Source organism: Nanorana parkeri, unplaced genomic scaffold (assembly GCF_000935625.1).
Source record: "Nanorana parkeri isolate BGI_ZX_2015 unplaced genomic scaffold, ASM93562v1 scaffold242, whole genome shotgun sequence".
NCBI lineage: Eukaryota > Metazoa > Chordata > Amphibia > Anura > Dicroglossidae > Nanorana > Nanorana parkeri.
The window spans coordinates 1,048,949-1,067,289 of NW_017306510.1; the positions used below are offsets into that span (position 1 = coordinate 1,048,949).

Below are 18,341 nucleotides of genomic sequence, written 5' to 3' on the forward strand. Positions count from 1 at the left end.
ACAGGTAGTCTATGCAGGGTTACATCTGTTAGGGAGCAGAAAAGTATATAAAGTCCTTCTCTTGAGGATGGAAAAAGTGCCAGGTATCAACCAGCTGGACAAGGTGAAATTCCGTCCTCAGGCTTTCTCAGGTAGGTGTAGGAAAGATGTCAGGTCCCTATAGAGACGTCCCAGAGCGGGTCCAGTGGGAAGTTGAGATCCACCCCATAATCAAGACTCCCTCCATAAACCCCAGAAGTCGTGGTAGCAGAGCCTGTATGAACCCCAAGTGGTCGGGGGTCACCTAATTTCCCCCTGAGGAGTATGTACCTGCTGCTAACGTCCAGCAACTGATTCCAAAAGGTCCACGGGACATCCTTAGACAGTAGTATACTCACTCCTTCGGATTTGGAGAGAGGGGAGGGACAGTGGTATGACCACGGGAAGTCCCTATTGATGAGTTTAGGGACTTGATCATGCTAGAAGTGGGTCTCTTGGATAAATGCCACCTGGGAGCATGATCGCCTAAGGTCAGACAGAAGTCCGGAACGTTTCTCTGGGATATTAAGCCCTCAGTCATTCAGAGAAGTCAGAACTAGAGGCCCCATGACAGTGGCCAAGTAGATCGGAGTCTGCTTGGACCTCTAGCTTGAGAAGTTAGGTACCGGAGAAAGGGGAGGGGAGCGCAGAGAAGAAGCTGGGAGAAAGAAAGGAAAACAAAGGCCAACAAGGGTAGAGAAGAGGACCAGGAGAGACAGCAAGGTATACACTATATGCTTCACAACACAAGGTGGGTCAAACTAAGATTCTATATTAGGACCCGTTCAATAGCTTATTTGGGGCTAGTTGTAAAACAACAATAAAAGTAAAACAGTAACAGTAGTGCAGGTAGCCAGGAGATGATCCCCTGGGCCTCATGGACCACTATTACAGCTACCCTATGCATAAACGCGGTGGCAGAGGCTGTAAATTGACAAAGTAAGATACTGAGTGAATATATGCAGGGCACATCTATTATGGCAATAAATACATAACAACAGTCTAACATCTCCCTGAGGTGCATTTCAGGGTGACGGGAGACACCAACCATATTGAAATACATACCGATGTGGGACCCCATCCATGGTGCCCGTCGGACCCCCGTCCCCCCCGAGGGGGGGAGAAAACCTAGTCAGTGAGCCATATGGGTGTGTGACCCCCCGCCTGAGACACCTGGGTAAAGGCCTCCGAAATGCCGGTAACGTAAAAAACTAGTGGCACTGTAAGCCCACACTGCTCACTCCACATCAAGGTGAGAAATTACAAAAAACGTAGGCAGGAACAACATTAAAGCAAAGGTACTCCACCAGCAGTATGTGCAGCCTCTGGCCCGCAGGGATGGCAGAAACCTTTTGTGAACATCCCACAAGTGGCACTTACCATTTTCCTAGTTGTGGTCACCCTGGTATCTTGCTCTCTTTATGGGGGCTGAAATCTCCCAGTGGCCCTGCAGAGTGGGCTGAATCTTCTAATTAGCAAAAACACACTTGTGCACATTCAGTGACATAACCACTAAAATGGACAGTTATCTCAATAAATTAGCAGGTCCGAATAAATTCCTTTTGGTGTTGACTTGTTCTAGCTTTGCAATCCTTTTTTTTTTGGGTCTCTGTTTGCTTTGGTGTTGTATACGGTTCTTTGTAACACAATTTGCCTGCAAAAATATTATATTCTTCCTCAGCATATTGTATGGAATAGAGAAATGCTATTATGATAGAAAATTAAGATTTATGCAAATGCAAAGGCTACCTAAATAGATATACACTGAAAATAATGTTTAGGTAGGAACTCACACTCAATCACTGTTGCTACATTTGCAGACCTCAAACTTAAAAAAGAAAATGGAATGCTTTGTGTCCAGTTTAAGACCAAATGCATAATGTGATTAATGTTTTTAATATGAATACAATATTGCATTTTGTAATGTTTTATTTGAGGTGTGTTCAGACAAGTCTATCATCTCTTCCTTTATTGTTATAAAGTTAGGGTGGGGTGTGCAAAAGATTCTAATGAGCTGGACAGCAATACATTATTATTTTGAAGTTATTTTACAGGTGCCTAATGTTTTACAAGCAGCGTACCAAATGTTTCATGTTAAATCTTCACGCCAAGCATGTAAAGCATTGGATAGATGAGCAGTCAGACACTGTAAACATTAATATTAGCAATTAATCTTTTATGGCCCTCCCAGTCTGCCATATATAAAGGAGCAGAATGGATGGAGAACATATTGTGAAGAACATCCACTTAGAAAGGTGCAATTCATCTTTAGCTCTACTGTACCACTTACATCTGTGTCATCATGATTTACAGTGGTCACTCCTCTGCTGGATCCTCTCATGGAAACTGTCATATTGGTAGCCATCTGTCTAAAATCTCAAGTCACTATGGTGCTCGTCATGGAGGATCTTCAAATAACCATCATGGAGGATCCCACTCTTCTGGCCAACATGGATTATCACATGGTTTATCTCATGGTTTATCTCATGCTTCTCATCATGGAGGATCACATATTTCCCTCCATGGAGGTTCCCATACTTCTCATCATGGAGGCTCCCACAGACTTCATTGCGGAGGTTCTCATAGTTCTCATCATTCTTCCAATGCCACCCAGCATGGAAGTTCCCATAAAGTCCATCATGGCAACCACTATAGAGCCCCCAGTGTACATGGAGGGTCAGGAGGTAAAGGAATCTCCATCAGCAAGCATGTTCATGGAAGTGCTCACAGCAGCGGCCATGGAAGCAATTTTAGCCATCATGCTTTGTATACTGTCAATGGAAAGGAAACCATGCAGCACTTGAATGATCGCTTGGCTTCCTATTTGGACAAAGTCCACTCTCTGGAGCAAGAGAATGCCCAGCTTGAGAGAAATATCCAGGAGTGGTATGAGAGGAATCAGCCCAGCGCTTTACCCAACTTCAGCAGCTTCTTCAGGATTATTCAAGAGCTTCAAGGCCAGGTACATACATTATTTCCTCTACATAAGTGATATAGTTAAGAAATTATTTTGACTGCAGAAATAATTATTTTAATATGAACACCAAATCTGCACAAATATTGTATGAATTATATAGAGCATTATAGATACCCACATATTTAAAATATAAAAACAGCTTAGCTTCTTTAACCCCTTCATGACTGAGCTAGTTTTCAGGTTCTGTTCATAAATGACTGACACATTTTTGACATTTTTGCTGTGTGATTCTTCCACAGCAGTAATATACTTTCTTACTAAATGTACCCACACATATTATATATTGTTTTTTAGAGGACAGATAGGGCTATATAATTATATCACATATGTGTACCTAACCCCTCACTTAGTTTGAATAAAATAAAAAAAATGAGGAAAAAAACTAGAAGAAAACACTTTTTTCACAAGTTTTGATTATTATTATTTTTTTTAGAATTTTTTTATATTAATTATAGTATAAAAAATATATTTATATACAATTTATATTTTCCTAATTTTGTTTTACACTTTATTTTAATTTTTTTACACTTTGTAAAAAAAATAAAAATAAAATAAAAAAACTTTTTTTTTTCTTGTCAGTTTATATCAAGCAATCACTATGACAGCTTGATAAATTAACTTTTTTATTTTATTTTTGGCTATTAGGCTGATCCAAACTTAGGAACAGCTAATAATAACCTTAGAGACTGATCCTGACTTTAGTCAGATTCAGATCTCACTAAAAGCTCTTTGATCGTGCCTAGACGAAATGATACATTTCACTCAAAAGAGATACATTGTATTCTTTCAGTGAAATGTATCTAAACATCGGGCTCTCGAACTGTCAAAACGAATAGCAGAGAGGTGAGGTGAGTCACTGCTGCCTCTCTGCTATTTTGAGCTGTCAAATACGGGATCGCAAATTGCGGTCCTCTATTTGCATGTAACGGCTTCATTCTTTCATTAATGAAAGGAAGAAGCTTTTACAAAAAGCTTAATTATTTCATTAATTAATGCCTCAATACTGAGACATTAATGAATGACTGTTAAATGCTGAGAATCAGCAAATACCGGCATTACAAAGCCTGATATAACTCGTCACGTACAGTGTACGTGGCCAGTCATATAGGCACAAAGTGACAAGACGTACACTGTACGTCTCCCGTCACGAAGGGGTTAAAATATCCAGTCAAATTTGCTGTCCTTGGAAAGCTGCATAGGGATAATCAAGAGTCTAGCTACCTCACATTTCCACATTTCTTTGTGTATTATATATTTAATTTTATGGGAATATTGATATTGAAAACAATCATTTGGTAATTGGCTTCTTTAAATACATAATGCAATAGAGACTGAAAATGGCCATGTTACATTACCAAGCCATAATAGATATGCAGTAAACCACCTCAACTAGTACAGAACAAAGTTCAGTTTAATACAATGTATGAATTTATAATTTGCAGTAAATATCTAACACATATGTTTTTCAGATTTCCTCAACTTCTTTGGACAATGCAAGTATTACATTACAAATAGACAATGCTCGTCTGGCAGCAGATGACTTCAGAAACAAGTAGGCCGTTCTATATATCATGCTCCTCATCTTTATTTCTGTTTTGAAGCAATAGTATTCATTGCTTTGTCTTCCCTTTGTCACCAGGTATGTAATGGAACGCCAGCTTAGATGTAGTGTTGAGGCTGATGTGAATGGACTTCGTATACTCCTGGAAGAACTGAATCGGGACATATGCAATCTGCAGGCACAAGTTGGAAACCTTCAGGAGGAACTGCAGCAAATGAGGAGGATCCATGAGGAGGTTAGAAGCTTACTATCCTTATTGAGCTAAACCAGAAATGTATATTTAAAAAATATTTCATATTGTGTTGATACCGAGCAGGCAGAACAAAGCAGAAATCACTTTTAATTTACGCTTCTGCTGCCTTTCTAGAGATCTGCTGAAAATGATAAACTGACACCTTTTCAATCTCCTAATTGGTAGATGAACATTGTTAATGGTTAACAACAGTCCTTGTGGATTGTAGATAACTATTTAAAGATGCTGCTTGCAGTGGTAAATGTCTGTCCAGATTCTCTTTTATTTGGGAACAAAAAAGGAGTACCGAGCCTCAGATATATCTTCATCTTCATCACCTTTGGTGTAGTTAGACTTAGAGGGTTATTTACTATGGAGCCGGAAGATCCAGCCGTAGCTTTGGCTAATCCTTCTGCTCGCTTTGGCCACCTGAGCCCTTCATTCAGTCAAATCGAAAGGCTGCTGTACAGGCTATTCACAACAATAGCCCATACAGCTGCCGAAAGCAGTTGAGCCGAAGGCATATGCTTCGGCTCGACTGAGCCAAAGTGACAGCTGAAGCATGGAAAAAGGTCCGCTGAAGGGCTGACCTTTCTCCACACAAATGAAAGCTTGGCGAAGCCACCAATGATCTCACGGCTTGCTCCGCCCATTTGTAATGACATATCAGCATCCCCAAATGACGAGCAACAAGTCTTATTGCTTGCACGAAGTAGAGTAGCTAGCACTGACAAGGTTGCATAGCCAAAATCTGGCTGGAATGGGGACAGGTGAGCACAACCAAAATATTAGGGGTTTTTTCACTGAGCTGCTGAAGGCATCCGAGTGAATACCCGAGCCGAAATGAAGTGAGGAAGTCCTAAATAGGGGGGGAGGAGAGCAGATTGGCTGCAGCCTTGTGAGACACCATAGGCTGACAGCCCAGAACCAGGGAGCAAAATGAAAATCCGGAACAGATTTACAGATATTGTGACACTGATGAAGCTTAGTAAGAATTCAAATGCAGGTTAAAAGGAGGTCAACTGCAGTTCAAATGCACTTGTCAATGAACTTAAATGATCTTAGAAGTGTCTAAAACCAATCCCATGTACACCTAACAGCAGGCTGCATTTGTCATTCGACACAAGCCCATAGCCTGCAAACACAGACCCTAAAGAACGCATTATGCAGATTGCCAAAAATGCATCCACCATTATACTACTTGTTTCCAACATTTTTATTGACAGGAAGTCAATGCTTTGGAAGCTCAGCTGGGTGCCAGGGTCAGTGTGGAAATGAATGCTGCTCCATCGGCTGATATGAATAGAGCCTTATCTGAAATTAGAGAGCAGTATGAGAACCTGATGGAGCGGAATATGAGAGAGGTGGAAACTATTTTCCGACAAAGGGTAAGCGTTTTGTAGACTAAAACAGCTTGTTAAACCTGATAGAAAAATAGCATGTTCATTAGCCACTATTATGATTTTGTACTATTAAACAGTTAACAAGAATACGATTTGCTTTATTACTAATTGTCCATTTGTTTTTAACATTTTAGACAAGTCAGGGTGCGGAAAAATGTAATCTTTCAATTCTTTTGTTGAATAGTACCCCAGCACCATCCCAAACACCCCTGAAGATTAGGGTCACTACTGTTATGGAGAGCTCTCCAGAGGTCTGCAATACCCCCTGCATAATCAGAAATACTTTCATCAAGCAGTTACCCTCATGCTTCCTGATCAGAGAGAATGAGCATATTTGACTGGAGCACAGTACAATTGGGCTTTAAGGCTAGAATAGTACAAATCCACGTATTAATACTTACTATATTTATAAATTAGGAATTTGTTTTCACAAGATCAAAACTAAAATAACTTTTGCTTCATATGTAAAGCTACGTAGAAATCCTCCTCCATATATTAAAGGGTACAAGACTCTAACCAGCTTTCTATTCATATAGACTGAGGAACTGAATCGTGATGTTGCTTCTGGTTCTGAACAACTCCAATCTGTACAGACCGAAGTTATTGACTTGAATCGCACCGTCCAAACCCTGGAGATCGAACTGCAGAGCCAGCTGAGCATGGTAAGTATTATTACCAGCCAACTAATAAGGTTTAGATCAAGGTCAATTTGCTTCACTTGATTTGCAAAACTATCACTATGTACTTATATATTGTAATTACTTGTTATTTTGTGTTCAATGTTTCTCTTTTCTTTCACAGACATCTGCTCTGGAGAACACCTTGGCAGAGACAGAAGCCACATTTGGAGCCCAACTTGCCCAGTTACAATGTTTGATCAACAGTGTAGAGTCCCAGCTGGCACAGGTACGCTCTGACCTGGAACGTCAGAACCAGGAATACAGTATCCTAATGGACCAAAAGACACACCTGGAGATGGAGATCGCTACCTATAAGCGCCTATTGGACGGTCATGATATCCAGTAAGTATTTCATACAAGACAAGCAACTAAACAAATATTCTGTCATATATGCAGGCCCCAGATTATAGCAATACCTATTCACCTTATATCTTAAAAAGGAAAGAAATAATGCTTATATCTGAATGTACTGTATTTGATATAATATTCAATCAGTAATCATATCCGGTTTAGAATACCAAAATACAAAGATAAACTTAGGACCAAACAGTCCATAAAATTTGCCCATTCGATTTATCAATATTTTAGAAAAGCCAACTTATTTAGAATACAATATATGTATTCATTCATCTCATATGTGTTTTTTTTCATTTTTAGCACTTCAAGTCATACATTTCTAGGAGGCAGTAATGGTACGTAAATTCATATTGACTTAATTGGCAGTGCATGAGCTATTAGAAAAATGTGCATAATGTTAAATATGACACAAATTCAAACTATTGGCTGAGCATTAGTGGCATTTAGAAACCGCAGCATTATGGGCAGGGCTATGTATATTGGTACCCTGTAGCAAATCCTTTAAAAGGCCCCCAGTCTCTTCGATCTCCATCAAAATGGCATTCCACTTTCAGCAGTCATACTCTTAATCCTTTTTTTTTTACTCCAAATGTAGTTATGAGATGTGCTTTTGGGTTCCATTATAGTTGCATGGTATACTGTGATTTTTTTTACTGTTCCCTCTCTACCATTTGCAAATGGTGGGCCTTGGTCCATGAATGACCAGAGTATTCCAAAGCTGAAAAAAGTGTTCTTTACAGTAATAACGGTTAAAAAGAGGAAGAGCAACAGGTTCTGTCCACTCTTTCCAAAAAAATGTGGGTGCTTTTATAAAAGTAGAAAACATAAAAGACTTACTAAATTTTTAAATACCATACATAGTCTTAAACATAGTAGAATTTTTGTTCAGGACAGCCTTTCTCCACCTTTTTATGAAATAAATACATTTCAAGTCACAGTATATCAGTATTGTGCCCCCTTGCATTGGTGGTAAGAGTAAAAATGTCCCTGGTGTTGGTGGTCAATTAAAAAGTTCCCCTTATAAATTTGTGATCAATGAGAAAGATCCCCTAAGTAGTTAGTTGGTAGTCAGTTGGAAAGTGTCCTCATAAATTGGTCTCAGTAGGAGAAGAACCCCCCTAAATTGTAGTTCCCCTTGAGCTGATGGTCTTTCAGAAGAATGCCCACCTGACAGTCAGCAAATATCCAGCTGTTTAAACTTAAAGGAGAACTATGAGGTGAGTGCTTTTCACTCACCTCATAGTTCTAGCCGACCTGTGACAATGAGACTGTCAAGGTCGGCTCAGTAGATCGAGAGGTGAGCGAACACATAGCGAGCTGCTGCTCACGGTATACTGAGCCTAGGGTGAAGGGAGGACACTAGTTTGTGTCCTCCTGTTACCCTAAGGAGAACTATGGGGAAAAGCCTTAACCCCATAGTTCTCCTTTAATATTGTTATTTCGCATTCCGTTAGTGAAGTTTCCTTCATTTTCTGTCCCAGTAGCAACAGTTTTCCCAGACTGAAAGTCTAACACTTCCACATTCTACAGAGAGCGAAAAACAAGGTTTTGGCTCGATATACACTACATTGCCAAAAGTATTTGGACACCCCTCCAAATAATTGGATTTAGGTGTTCCGTGAAGTTTCCTTCCTACTAAATATTCCACGGTCAACTGTTAGTGATATTATATAAAGTGGAAGCAACTGGGAACAACGGCAACTCAGCCACAAAGTGGTAGGTCACACAAAGTGACAGAGCGGGGTCAGCGCATGCTGAAGTGCATAGTGCGCAGAAGTCACCAACTGTCAGTTACAGACCTCCAAACTTTGGGTGGTCTTCAGATTGGCACAACAACAGTGCATAGAGATCTTCATGGAATGGGTTTCCAGGGCCGAGCAGCTGCATGCAAGCCGTACATCACCAAGTGCAATGCAAAGCGTCGGAGTGACGAATCACATTTCTCTGTCCGGCAATCTGATAGACGTGTCTGGATTTGGTGGTTGCCAGGAGAACGGTACTTGCCTGACTGCATTGTGCCAAGTGTAAAGTTAGGTGGAGGGGGGATTATGGTGTGGTGTTGTTTTTCAGGGGTTGGGCTTGGCCCCTTAGTTCCAGTGAAGGGAGCTCTTAAGGCATCAGCATACTAAGACATTTTGGACAATTTCATGCTCTTAACTTTGTGGGAACAGTTTGGGGAAGGCCCCTTCCTGTACCAACATGACTGCGCACCAGTGCACAAAGCAAGGTCCATAAAGACAGGGATGAGCGAGTTTGGGGTGGGGGAACTTGATTGGCCTGCACAGACTCCTGACCTATACCCGATACAACACCTTTGGGATGAATTGGAGCGGAGACTGCGAGCCAGACCTTCCCATCCAACATCAGTACCTGACCTCACAAATGCGCTTCTGGAAGAATGGTCAAACATTCCCATAGACACACTCCTAAACCTCGTGGGCGGCCTTCCCAGAAGAGTTGAGGCTTTTCTAGCTGCAAAGGGTGAGCCATCTCAATATTGAACTCTACGGACTAAGACTGGGATGCCATTGAAGTTCATGTGCGTGTAAAGGCAGGAGTCCCAATACTTTTGGCAATATAGTGTACATTATAAAAAGATTATTAGAGTCTGTGGTTACTTACCTGAGAGAATAAAGGAGAGGCTCCAGTGGTGCCACTCCACTGTCTCCGCTGAGTAATGCTTGTTCTTGAATTATGCATATAACTTCAGAAAGGGGGGTGGGGGGAATCGATTCCCCACTGTTTGTGGAATCTCTTGCCACCTCAGTAGGAATCCTGGGTGAAAAGCCTCACTAATACAATTTTCTGGGGCTCGAGAAGACAATTGGATCAAGCATAATCATTTTTTTTTATATTCTCTCTCTTTCTGGCTGTTGCGAGGAGGGGTGTACTGGTGCAGGTTCAGGTCTAAAAGGATAAGTTTACATTTTTTTCTGTTCTTTTTTTTAACCTCATTGAATATGTCCTTTTTTCTATCTGACTAATTATATAACAATAATAATCGGAATGTGGTGGAAAGATATGAGAAACATAGACAATTTGCAGTCCTTTATAATGTGACCTAGATTACTAATACAGTTAAATATCTTATCTTCTACTTCCAGGATCTCACCACACAGTGAAAGCTCACCATGTGACTAGCCACAGTAATCACCATCATAGTGTATGCTAATATGGTTTTGACTCTTCTGGAGAAACCCTATGTATTTGAGTATTACCCGAAGTCTTTTGGTGTCTTTCTCTGTTTTCTTCTTATGCGGCCTCCGGGATCTGCTTCATCTAGGTAAAACTTGGCATAGGACATGAACAAGATCCAGCAAGATCCATACACAGTAGACACAACTGAAATTATGCAAGGTTTGGGATTAGTTAGAGACATGTTAATTTCTATAGGTCAGTAATAAACGTTTGAAGTTACTCACTCAATTTCAATACGTTGGCCTTCCAGTTATAGACACTCTGGAGTTCTGTCCTTTAAACACGTAAAAAGATCCATAATGAATAAAGACATAATAGTCTACTGAACAATATTTTTGGGGACTGCATTGTGCTTGAGCGCAAAATATAAAATGTTATTGCTGTCTTCTTTTAAGCACTTTTAAGACCTATAGTGCTCATTCAGACCATTGTGTTACAATAATTTACAATAATGAGCGGTATTTTACAAATGTTAAGATTGCAGCATAATTTCATAACTCCTTTGGGGTGCTGTTCAAAACTTCATTCATTTTGGATGGCACCCAAATGTATGTGCAGGAGGCACCTGCTTTAGAGCACACCATGATGTGGTGTGCACTATTTACACTGCGGTTTGCTGCAGAAAAATAGAGCAAATGCGATTTCATCTGCTTTGAGGGCCCATTCAAAAGAAATGAGCTGCGGTAACAAAGTGGGGGTGATTTACTAACCTAAACACACGCACGCACCAGGTGCGTGTGATTTTTACACAGCAAAGCGTGTTTATCAACCAAAAAGTCTCTATAAGCATATTTCCACTAATGCCATATATGGAAAAATCATGCACCTGATGCATATATAATGCTGCTTCACAGTTTAGACAAAAATGGTTAGCTCATGCATTTACATTCCTGCATTCATCAACGCAAGCAACACAATGTAGAGCTAATTTACACAACATCACCTTGCAATTCAGGGCAGGGCTTTGCACAACACACCTGCTGGGTGTGTACACACTACAAAGGTGTTTAGATTCCACCCATAGATCATGCTGGGAGGGAACACACTACAGAGGTGTATACATGTTTGTGGTGTGTTTATAAGGTTAGTAAATCAACCCCAGTGTGTCACAATGCAAAATAAAGCGTGAATGCGAATGAGCCCTTATAGCACACAAAGTTGCAAGACAATTTGCTTCACTCAGATGGTGTAACAATCAGTAATTCTGAATTAATTGTGCAAAGTACAATGATTATGTGCCAAATGAGTACAAATATGAACCAGGCCGATCAGTGTAAGGATCTGATAGGGAATGGTACGTGAATGCATACATGAATGCATGCTTAATCAAAGTGGAACTCTTCTTTTGTCTGTTGAGGCTTCAGGGAGTTGTATTAACATAATCCAGAACAAGTTGTATTCAGACATTCTATTCATTGTAATAACATTTTTGTAATCATATCGTTAGAAACATGTTGGTATTGTCTACGTTTGGATATATTAATGGAGCATTAGCATGCAGTATGCCTAATTTTAATGTGGTGGATACACTGAGACCTATGGGTTGATTTACTAAAGGCCAACAGGCCTTTGCAGGGGACGTTTCCCTTAGCTTAGTGAATGAGGTAAAATTTCACTTTGCAAAGAATACCCAATTACGTGTATGGAAAATAAAGAACACAGTGTTTTTTGCTTGTACACGAGTGGGTAGTAGAGGTCAGCAGGATTTTACCACAGTCATTAAACTAAGGGTAAACTTCACCTACAAAGTACAAATTCACTTGCAAAGTGAACAGCTTATTTGCCCTTAGTAAATCAATCCCCTAGACTCATTATTTAGATTGTTTTAGGATTATTGTGACTATACATATTCAGGTGTACTACTGATGTAATCTGCTGAATTTTGATCATGATTCTATTGTCCTTGTCGCCTACTCAATTGTTAATAAAACAAGTCTTACTTTATCATGCTTTATCACGCAACCAGCTGTGTTTGTGTTATTGATGATGCACAGATAATTTAACAAAACAGATAAAAACAGATAAAAACAAAAATCAACATAAAATACAACTGCATAGGTTTGCGTACATTTAGGGCTGTATTACCACAAGGCACTTGCAGGCCGGTGCCTAGAGCAGCAATATTGAAGGGGGCAGCACCAAAACTCAGAAATGTTTGTTCTGTGTTAAAATGAAGCCTTGAGATCCTGAGGAATGTGTAAGGACAGTAATAAGGGTGAATTGTGAAATGGACTTCCCATTTGCGGCCACATAACCCCTGCGCTGCCACATAAGCCCGAAGTCACATACAATCCCAAAAGCATCTTTAGAATCAGTATAGATATTGACATCCTGACCTTGAAAAGATAACATGCTCTGGTAAGAGCAATCAGTTCTACAGCATATGCCGATGCCTGTGGTAAGGGGCCAGCCTCATGTACAAATCTGGGAGTTGAACTGCTGCATATCCTGTCAGATATGTAAAGTCATTTGGACGGGGACAGTAGCCGTCTACAAAAATATCCAGGGTACTTGTAATAGGAGTGGACATTAAGTCATAGCTAGGAGAGGTGTCTGTATGTATGACCTCTAGGCAGCCATGTTCCTCAAGGGGAATATCTTCATCTACTTTAAATTTCAATAAAGCATTCAACGTCTGGATGGGACCTGAAGTGGGGGAGGATTATTTGACAGTTAGATTAGAGGTTAAAGTAAAAGAAACTTGATGAGGGGTGAGTAAGATAGTCCCATGAGCCAAAGTCAGGGGCAGTGCCATTTCCATGGTCATGGCACATGCTGCCAGGAGGCACAGGCAGGCTGGCATCCCTTGGACTGAGAGAAGTAGAATCTTGGGGAAAAAAGCAGTAGGCCTCATGGCACCTCCATGTTCCTGGGCCACAACTGCCACCATAGTATTACACTCCTCCCTACAATAAATATGGAACGCCCTTCCATAGTCTGGCAACCCAACCGCAGGCGCTGAGGCTAACCGTTGTTTCAGTGTTTTAAAAGACCTTCTCATTTCATCAGTCCAGCATATTGGGTCTTCCTTGTCTTGTTGAGTGGCCTCTCTCAAGGTGCTATCATAGTAGGAGCAATCTGGAATCCATTGACGGCAAACATTTATCACGTCCAAGAAACTCAACATGTCCTTCTTTGTGTGTGGTTCCTTTAAAGATAGCAGTGCCTGTATTCTGTATGGGGTAGAAGGTGGAGTTTTCCTGGAGACAATGTGAAGCCCAAATATTGAACAGTCTCTTCTAGACATGTGCACTGCCAAAAAATTCGTTTAGTTTCGTTTCGTTTTAAATTCGGATTTGTGTTATTTCGTTTTTCGGGATTCGGGTGTGAAAGTCAATTCGGATTTGGAATTCGGATTCGGACGAAATTCGGTAGCGGTAGTTCGAACGTTCGTTTCGTTTTCTGTTCTTATTCGTTTCTTATTCGTTTCTTATTCGTTTCGTTCGTTCGTTTGCAGCAAAATGACATTTGAGGGGTGAAAAATATTTTTCTCCTTCTCTAATGTCACTTTGCTCCAATGAGCGAAACGAATAAGAAACGAATAAGAACAGAAAACGAAACGAACGTTTGAACTACCGCTACCGAATTTCGGAAATGGAAATTCGGATTAGTTTGCATTCGTTATGTCTGTAATTCGGAATTCGGATACATCCGAACGTCCGAATTTCCGAAAATTCGTCCGAATTTCGATTCGGAACGAAACGAATTGCACATGTCTACTCTTTGCAGTATTAAAGATAGGTATAGGAAACCTTGTGACCTTCTTGTGCCAAGTGACATAATAATGAGACAGTATCCACTTGACAAGCCTTCAAAGATTGCAGTATAAAGGAATGGTATAGGAAACCTTGTGACCTTCTTGTGCCAAGTGAAATAATAATCAGACAGTGTCCTCTTGACAAGTCAAGTCTGCAAACAAGCAAGTTGTCCACATACTGTAGGAGGACAAAACCATTGGGTGGCATCCAACCTTTAAGGGTTTCACGGAGCGCCAATGAGTACACTGCAGATGAGTCAGCATATCCCTGGAGTAATCTGTAATGAAAATAGATTGATATAACAAATTAATATAAGGTTGAATCTCAACTGCGGGTCCATATGCTAATTACCTGAACACAGGCCCATGCGTCCCAACACAATGTTAAGTGAGTGACTATATTACTTCATAAGCCACTTGTACAGGATTCACTAGTAGAATAGATAAAGAGTTATAGCCAGTAATAATTAGGAAATACTAATATCCAGCATGCCTTTCACTACAGTCCAGCTACTTGGCATATAACTCAATAAAATAGAAGTTAAACTTCACTTCATAATCATAAACACATTTTTATGAAAAGCAGTATTGAGTAAAAGTACTTGTGATGTTGCAGACAGACTTCACTTGCGCTGGTTGTACAACATGGAGACTCTCATGGAAGCTGCTCATATCCTGTATAGAGAGGTAGGATATGGAGGCGCAGGTAGCCTATGCACAGCAACAGAGGAGACAGTGCATCCTATGTCATACACTTCCCCTTTTGAGTAGGAGTGAGGACTAGTAGACCTGACAGGAGTTGTAATGTAAAAGGATGAGATTCTGATCATCTGCCAGGATAGAGAGTGGAATGAAATAGCTTCCAGTCAAGGTGAATATAGCGAATTGCCGGGAAGGAGAGTGGAACAGTCTGCAGCAGTAGTTAAGATGATGCGCTCTCTGAGTACACCTGCTCAGTGTCAGCACATTGCTGGACCACTGAGCAATTGAACCTCCTGGCTTAAGCCAACTGGGAAGGAGGAGCTGGATGACGCCTTAGCCTTTGACAGGCAGTGAAGCGGTGCTGAATTCCAGAGCTGGTGCAAGGAGAGGTGAATATGTTACAGTACCCCCTCCACAAAGAACCCATAATGTGGGTAGTGGTTTTAGCAGGTTTATGAGGATACCATAAATGGAAATTTTTGGAGTATGTACATTGGTAGCATCTTCCCAAGAATCTTCTTGTGGTCCATAAGATTTTCAACAGATTAAGTATTGTAATCTGTTCCTATTCAACCTTTTCAACCTTGATTCTAGAATTTCCTCAACTTCATATTATTACTGGCCTCCTACTATAATTGGAGTTAAAGGTGGTGGTGAGCAATTTAGGAAGGTATTTGGCTTATGTGGCTTTAGTAAGGATATATGTAAAGTGGGGTGGATTTTAAGATTGTGTGGAAACTTGAGGCTTAAAGCGGATTGGTTAATAATTCCTTGTATTGGGAACAGCCCAATAAATAGACTACTGAATTTTTTAGAAGGCGTTTTCAAGTTTAGGTTCTTTGTGGAAAGCCAAACTAGGTCCCCAATTTGGTATTGTGGCGGTTCTCTTCTCAAATCATAGTAGTGTTTTTGTTTGGCCTGAGCCTTTTCAATATTTGTTTTAAGCTGAACTGACTCTTCTTTCAAGCATTGCAAGTGATTTTCTGTGGCAGGGTTGTTAGTTGGACTGAAATTGGTTGGTAAGAAAGTTGGATGGTACCCACAGTTGGAGTAAAAAGGAGGATTTGTTGAAGGACTGAGTGTGTTATTGTAAGTGAGTTCTGCAAATGAAGTATATCGCACCAGTTATTCTGAAGGTAAGTACAATAACAACATATTCGACTTGACAACAGTTAATTCTGTCAGTTTGGCCATTTGTTTGTGGATGATATGCGCTTGAAAGGCGATGATCAATTTGTAACTTTAGACAGAGAGCCTTCCAGAATTTTGAGATTAACTGAGTTCCCCTGTTTGAAATTATTTGTTTTTTAGATTAGGATCCGGTAAATGTAGAATAGGTGCAGTAGTGAAGTGATGTTTTAAATCTTCAAAGGCTTGTTGGGCCTGGTTATTCCAAACAAATTTTTGTTTAGAACTTGTTAATGTAGTTAGGGGCTTGACTATGGAAGAGAAGTTCGTAATGAATTTCCGGTAAAAAATGTAAAATCCTAAGAATCTCTGTAATGCTTTTCTGGTCTGGGGTCTGGGCCCATTTACAATATAAATAATTTTGGTTTTATCCATCTGAATACCATTGGAAGAAAAGATGTAACCTAAAAAAGAAATGGAGATGCTTCGAAGATGCATTTCTTCAATTTTGCATAAAGTTTATGGACTTAATCTAATTTAGATAAGACCCGCCTAGCATGTTTGTGATGGTCTGTTAGATTATTGGTGTAAATGAGGATGTCATCTATGTATATCACAACACAAACATCCAGCAAATCTCTGAAAATTTCATTTATGAATTATTGGAAAGTTGCTGAGGCATTACAGAGCCCAAAAAGGCATCACTAGGTATTCGTACAGCAAATAGAGTGCAGAAAGCAGTCTTCCATTCATCGCCAGCTCTAATTCGGATGAGATTGTATGCACCTTTCAGATCACGTTTTATATAGATCTTCCTTGACTGGATTTGTCCTAGTAACTCATGAATAAGAGGTAAGGGGTAACACTTTTTTTATTGTACTCTTATTCAGCTCTCTGTAATCTATGATCGGACTCAGGCTGCTGTCTTCCTCCAGTGTCCCAACTGTTCACATCAAAAACACCTTTGACTTTTCTGGGGGTCTATTCATTGCCTAGTGCTTGAAAAACCACCTCTACCTCTGACATGTCCCCGATATCCACCTCTCATTTATTTTATATCCCACTCTGGATCCCTCTCATGCCATGGAAATGCTTCTCTGTCATCGATCCTTCCCTGGGAAATGGGTCAGGGGATTTCATCCCCTTGGTTTATCCTGCTATATTATGTGTCCATGGGTCTGTATAATAAGCACCGCTAATGCGCATTACAAATTCTTTGGTGGTTTCCTATTCAAGCAGGAGGGGCATAATTTGAGCGGTGGAACGATTAGCAACAGGTCTAGGTACATTGCTGTGGATCTTATACGTAATGCTATTATCAGCAGGCTTACTTGAATATTTTCCCTTACCATGGGAATTTCCCATTTTATAAGTATCAAAAAACAAGCAAATAAAAGCGGACTAGGCTGTTAGGAAGCCACTTGCTTTCCAAGACAGCCAGGTTAACTGCTTTTGCCTAGCCAGAAAAGGGGACGTCTTCCGACCCTTCAGCACCTCACGAAAGAAATACAGCAATTATAGGAAAGCAGCAAGCACAGCAACAAAACAGAAAAATAGGACATCCTCTACGGCATAATACTGGGCACTCCCACAGCAGACCTCTAAACTCTATACAAGCCAAGGCAATTTATTTCAAATATTATCCTGCTACCAAAGCAAGGTTTTCAACCAAAGCAAGGTTTTCTACCAAAGCGAGGTTAGTTAGATACTAACAACAAGGTGAGGAAGAAAAACAAAGGGTCACTCAAAGGGTCACTTCTGGTGTCAGAAGTGTCCCACTTCTGACACCAGTGAACTGATAGGGTTAATTCCTTTGTCTGTCCTGCAATCTCTACTGTAGGCTGGGGGTCAAGCACAGTAAAGAGCAATGACAACAAAGTGCTGTGGATCAATATTCAAGGGCTTATTCCAAATGGTCAACTTATATATGCATACAAACAAAAGAGGCAAAGTACCAACCAATCACTCATAAGAAATGTATACAGACATATATAGTACATACACAGCACTCATGATGGTTTCATAACTAGTTTCAAGACCAAGACAATATAATAATTTCCTCCTTGTGGGTGACATAGTTCTAAAAATAAGAATATGTAGTAAAGGAAGTTAAGTATTTAACAAGAAACACCTAAGCATTGTTCTGTGAGGACACTTCCTGAGCAGTAGATAAGGCAAAGCATAACATTCATTATGGGCATTAAGGCATAACTCTTACTATATACAATTCCTCTCAGCGTTTACCTCAATAAATTTGCAGATCCTATAAAATTCCTTGTAGTGTGGCTTTGATCTAGCTTTGCAATCTTTGTTGTTTTTTTTTTTTTT

The 18,341-nt window shown here is 40.2% G+C and overlaps 1 protein-coding gene across 1 annotated transcript; it reads left to right on the forward strand.

The window, feature by feature from the left end:
* Positions 1 to 67: 67 nt before the first annotated feature.
* Positions 68 to 15,173, forward strand: LOC108787100 (keratin, type I cytoskeletal 19-like). Its single transcript, XM_018556556.1, has 11 exons — positions 68 to 131; positions 2,332 to 2,702; positions 2,804 to 2,980; positions 4,465 to 4,547; positions 4,635 to 4,791; positions 6,015 to 6,176; positions 6,728 to 6,853; positions 6,993 to 7,200; positions 11,984 to 12,016; positions 14,770 to 14,870; positions 15,021 to 15,173. The coding sequence occupies exons 1-11, from the start codon at positions 68 to 70 to the stop codon at positions 15,171 to 15,173; spliced, it is 1,635 nt and encodes a 544-aa protein (XP_018412058.1).
* The last annotated feature ends 3,168 nt before the right edge of the window (positions 15,174 to 18,341 follow it).

Coding starts and splice junctions, on each gene's coding strand:
- LOC108787100 (XM_018556556.1), top strand. CDS start 68: ATGGAAAAAGTGCCAGGTATCAACCAGCTGGACAAGGTGAAATTCCGT. Junction 2,981..4,464: donor TTCAAGAGCTTCAAGGCCAG/GTACATACATTA, acceptor TATGTTTTTCAG/ATTTCCTCAACTTCTTTGGA. Junction 12,017..14,769: donor TGCAGGGGACGTTTCCCTTA/GCTTAGTGAATG, acceptor TATGAAAAGCAG/TATTGAGTAAAAGTACTTGT.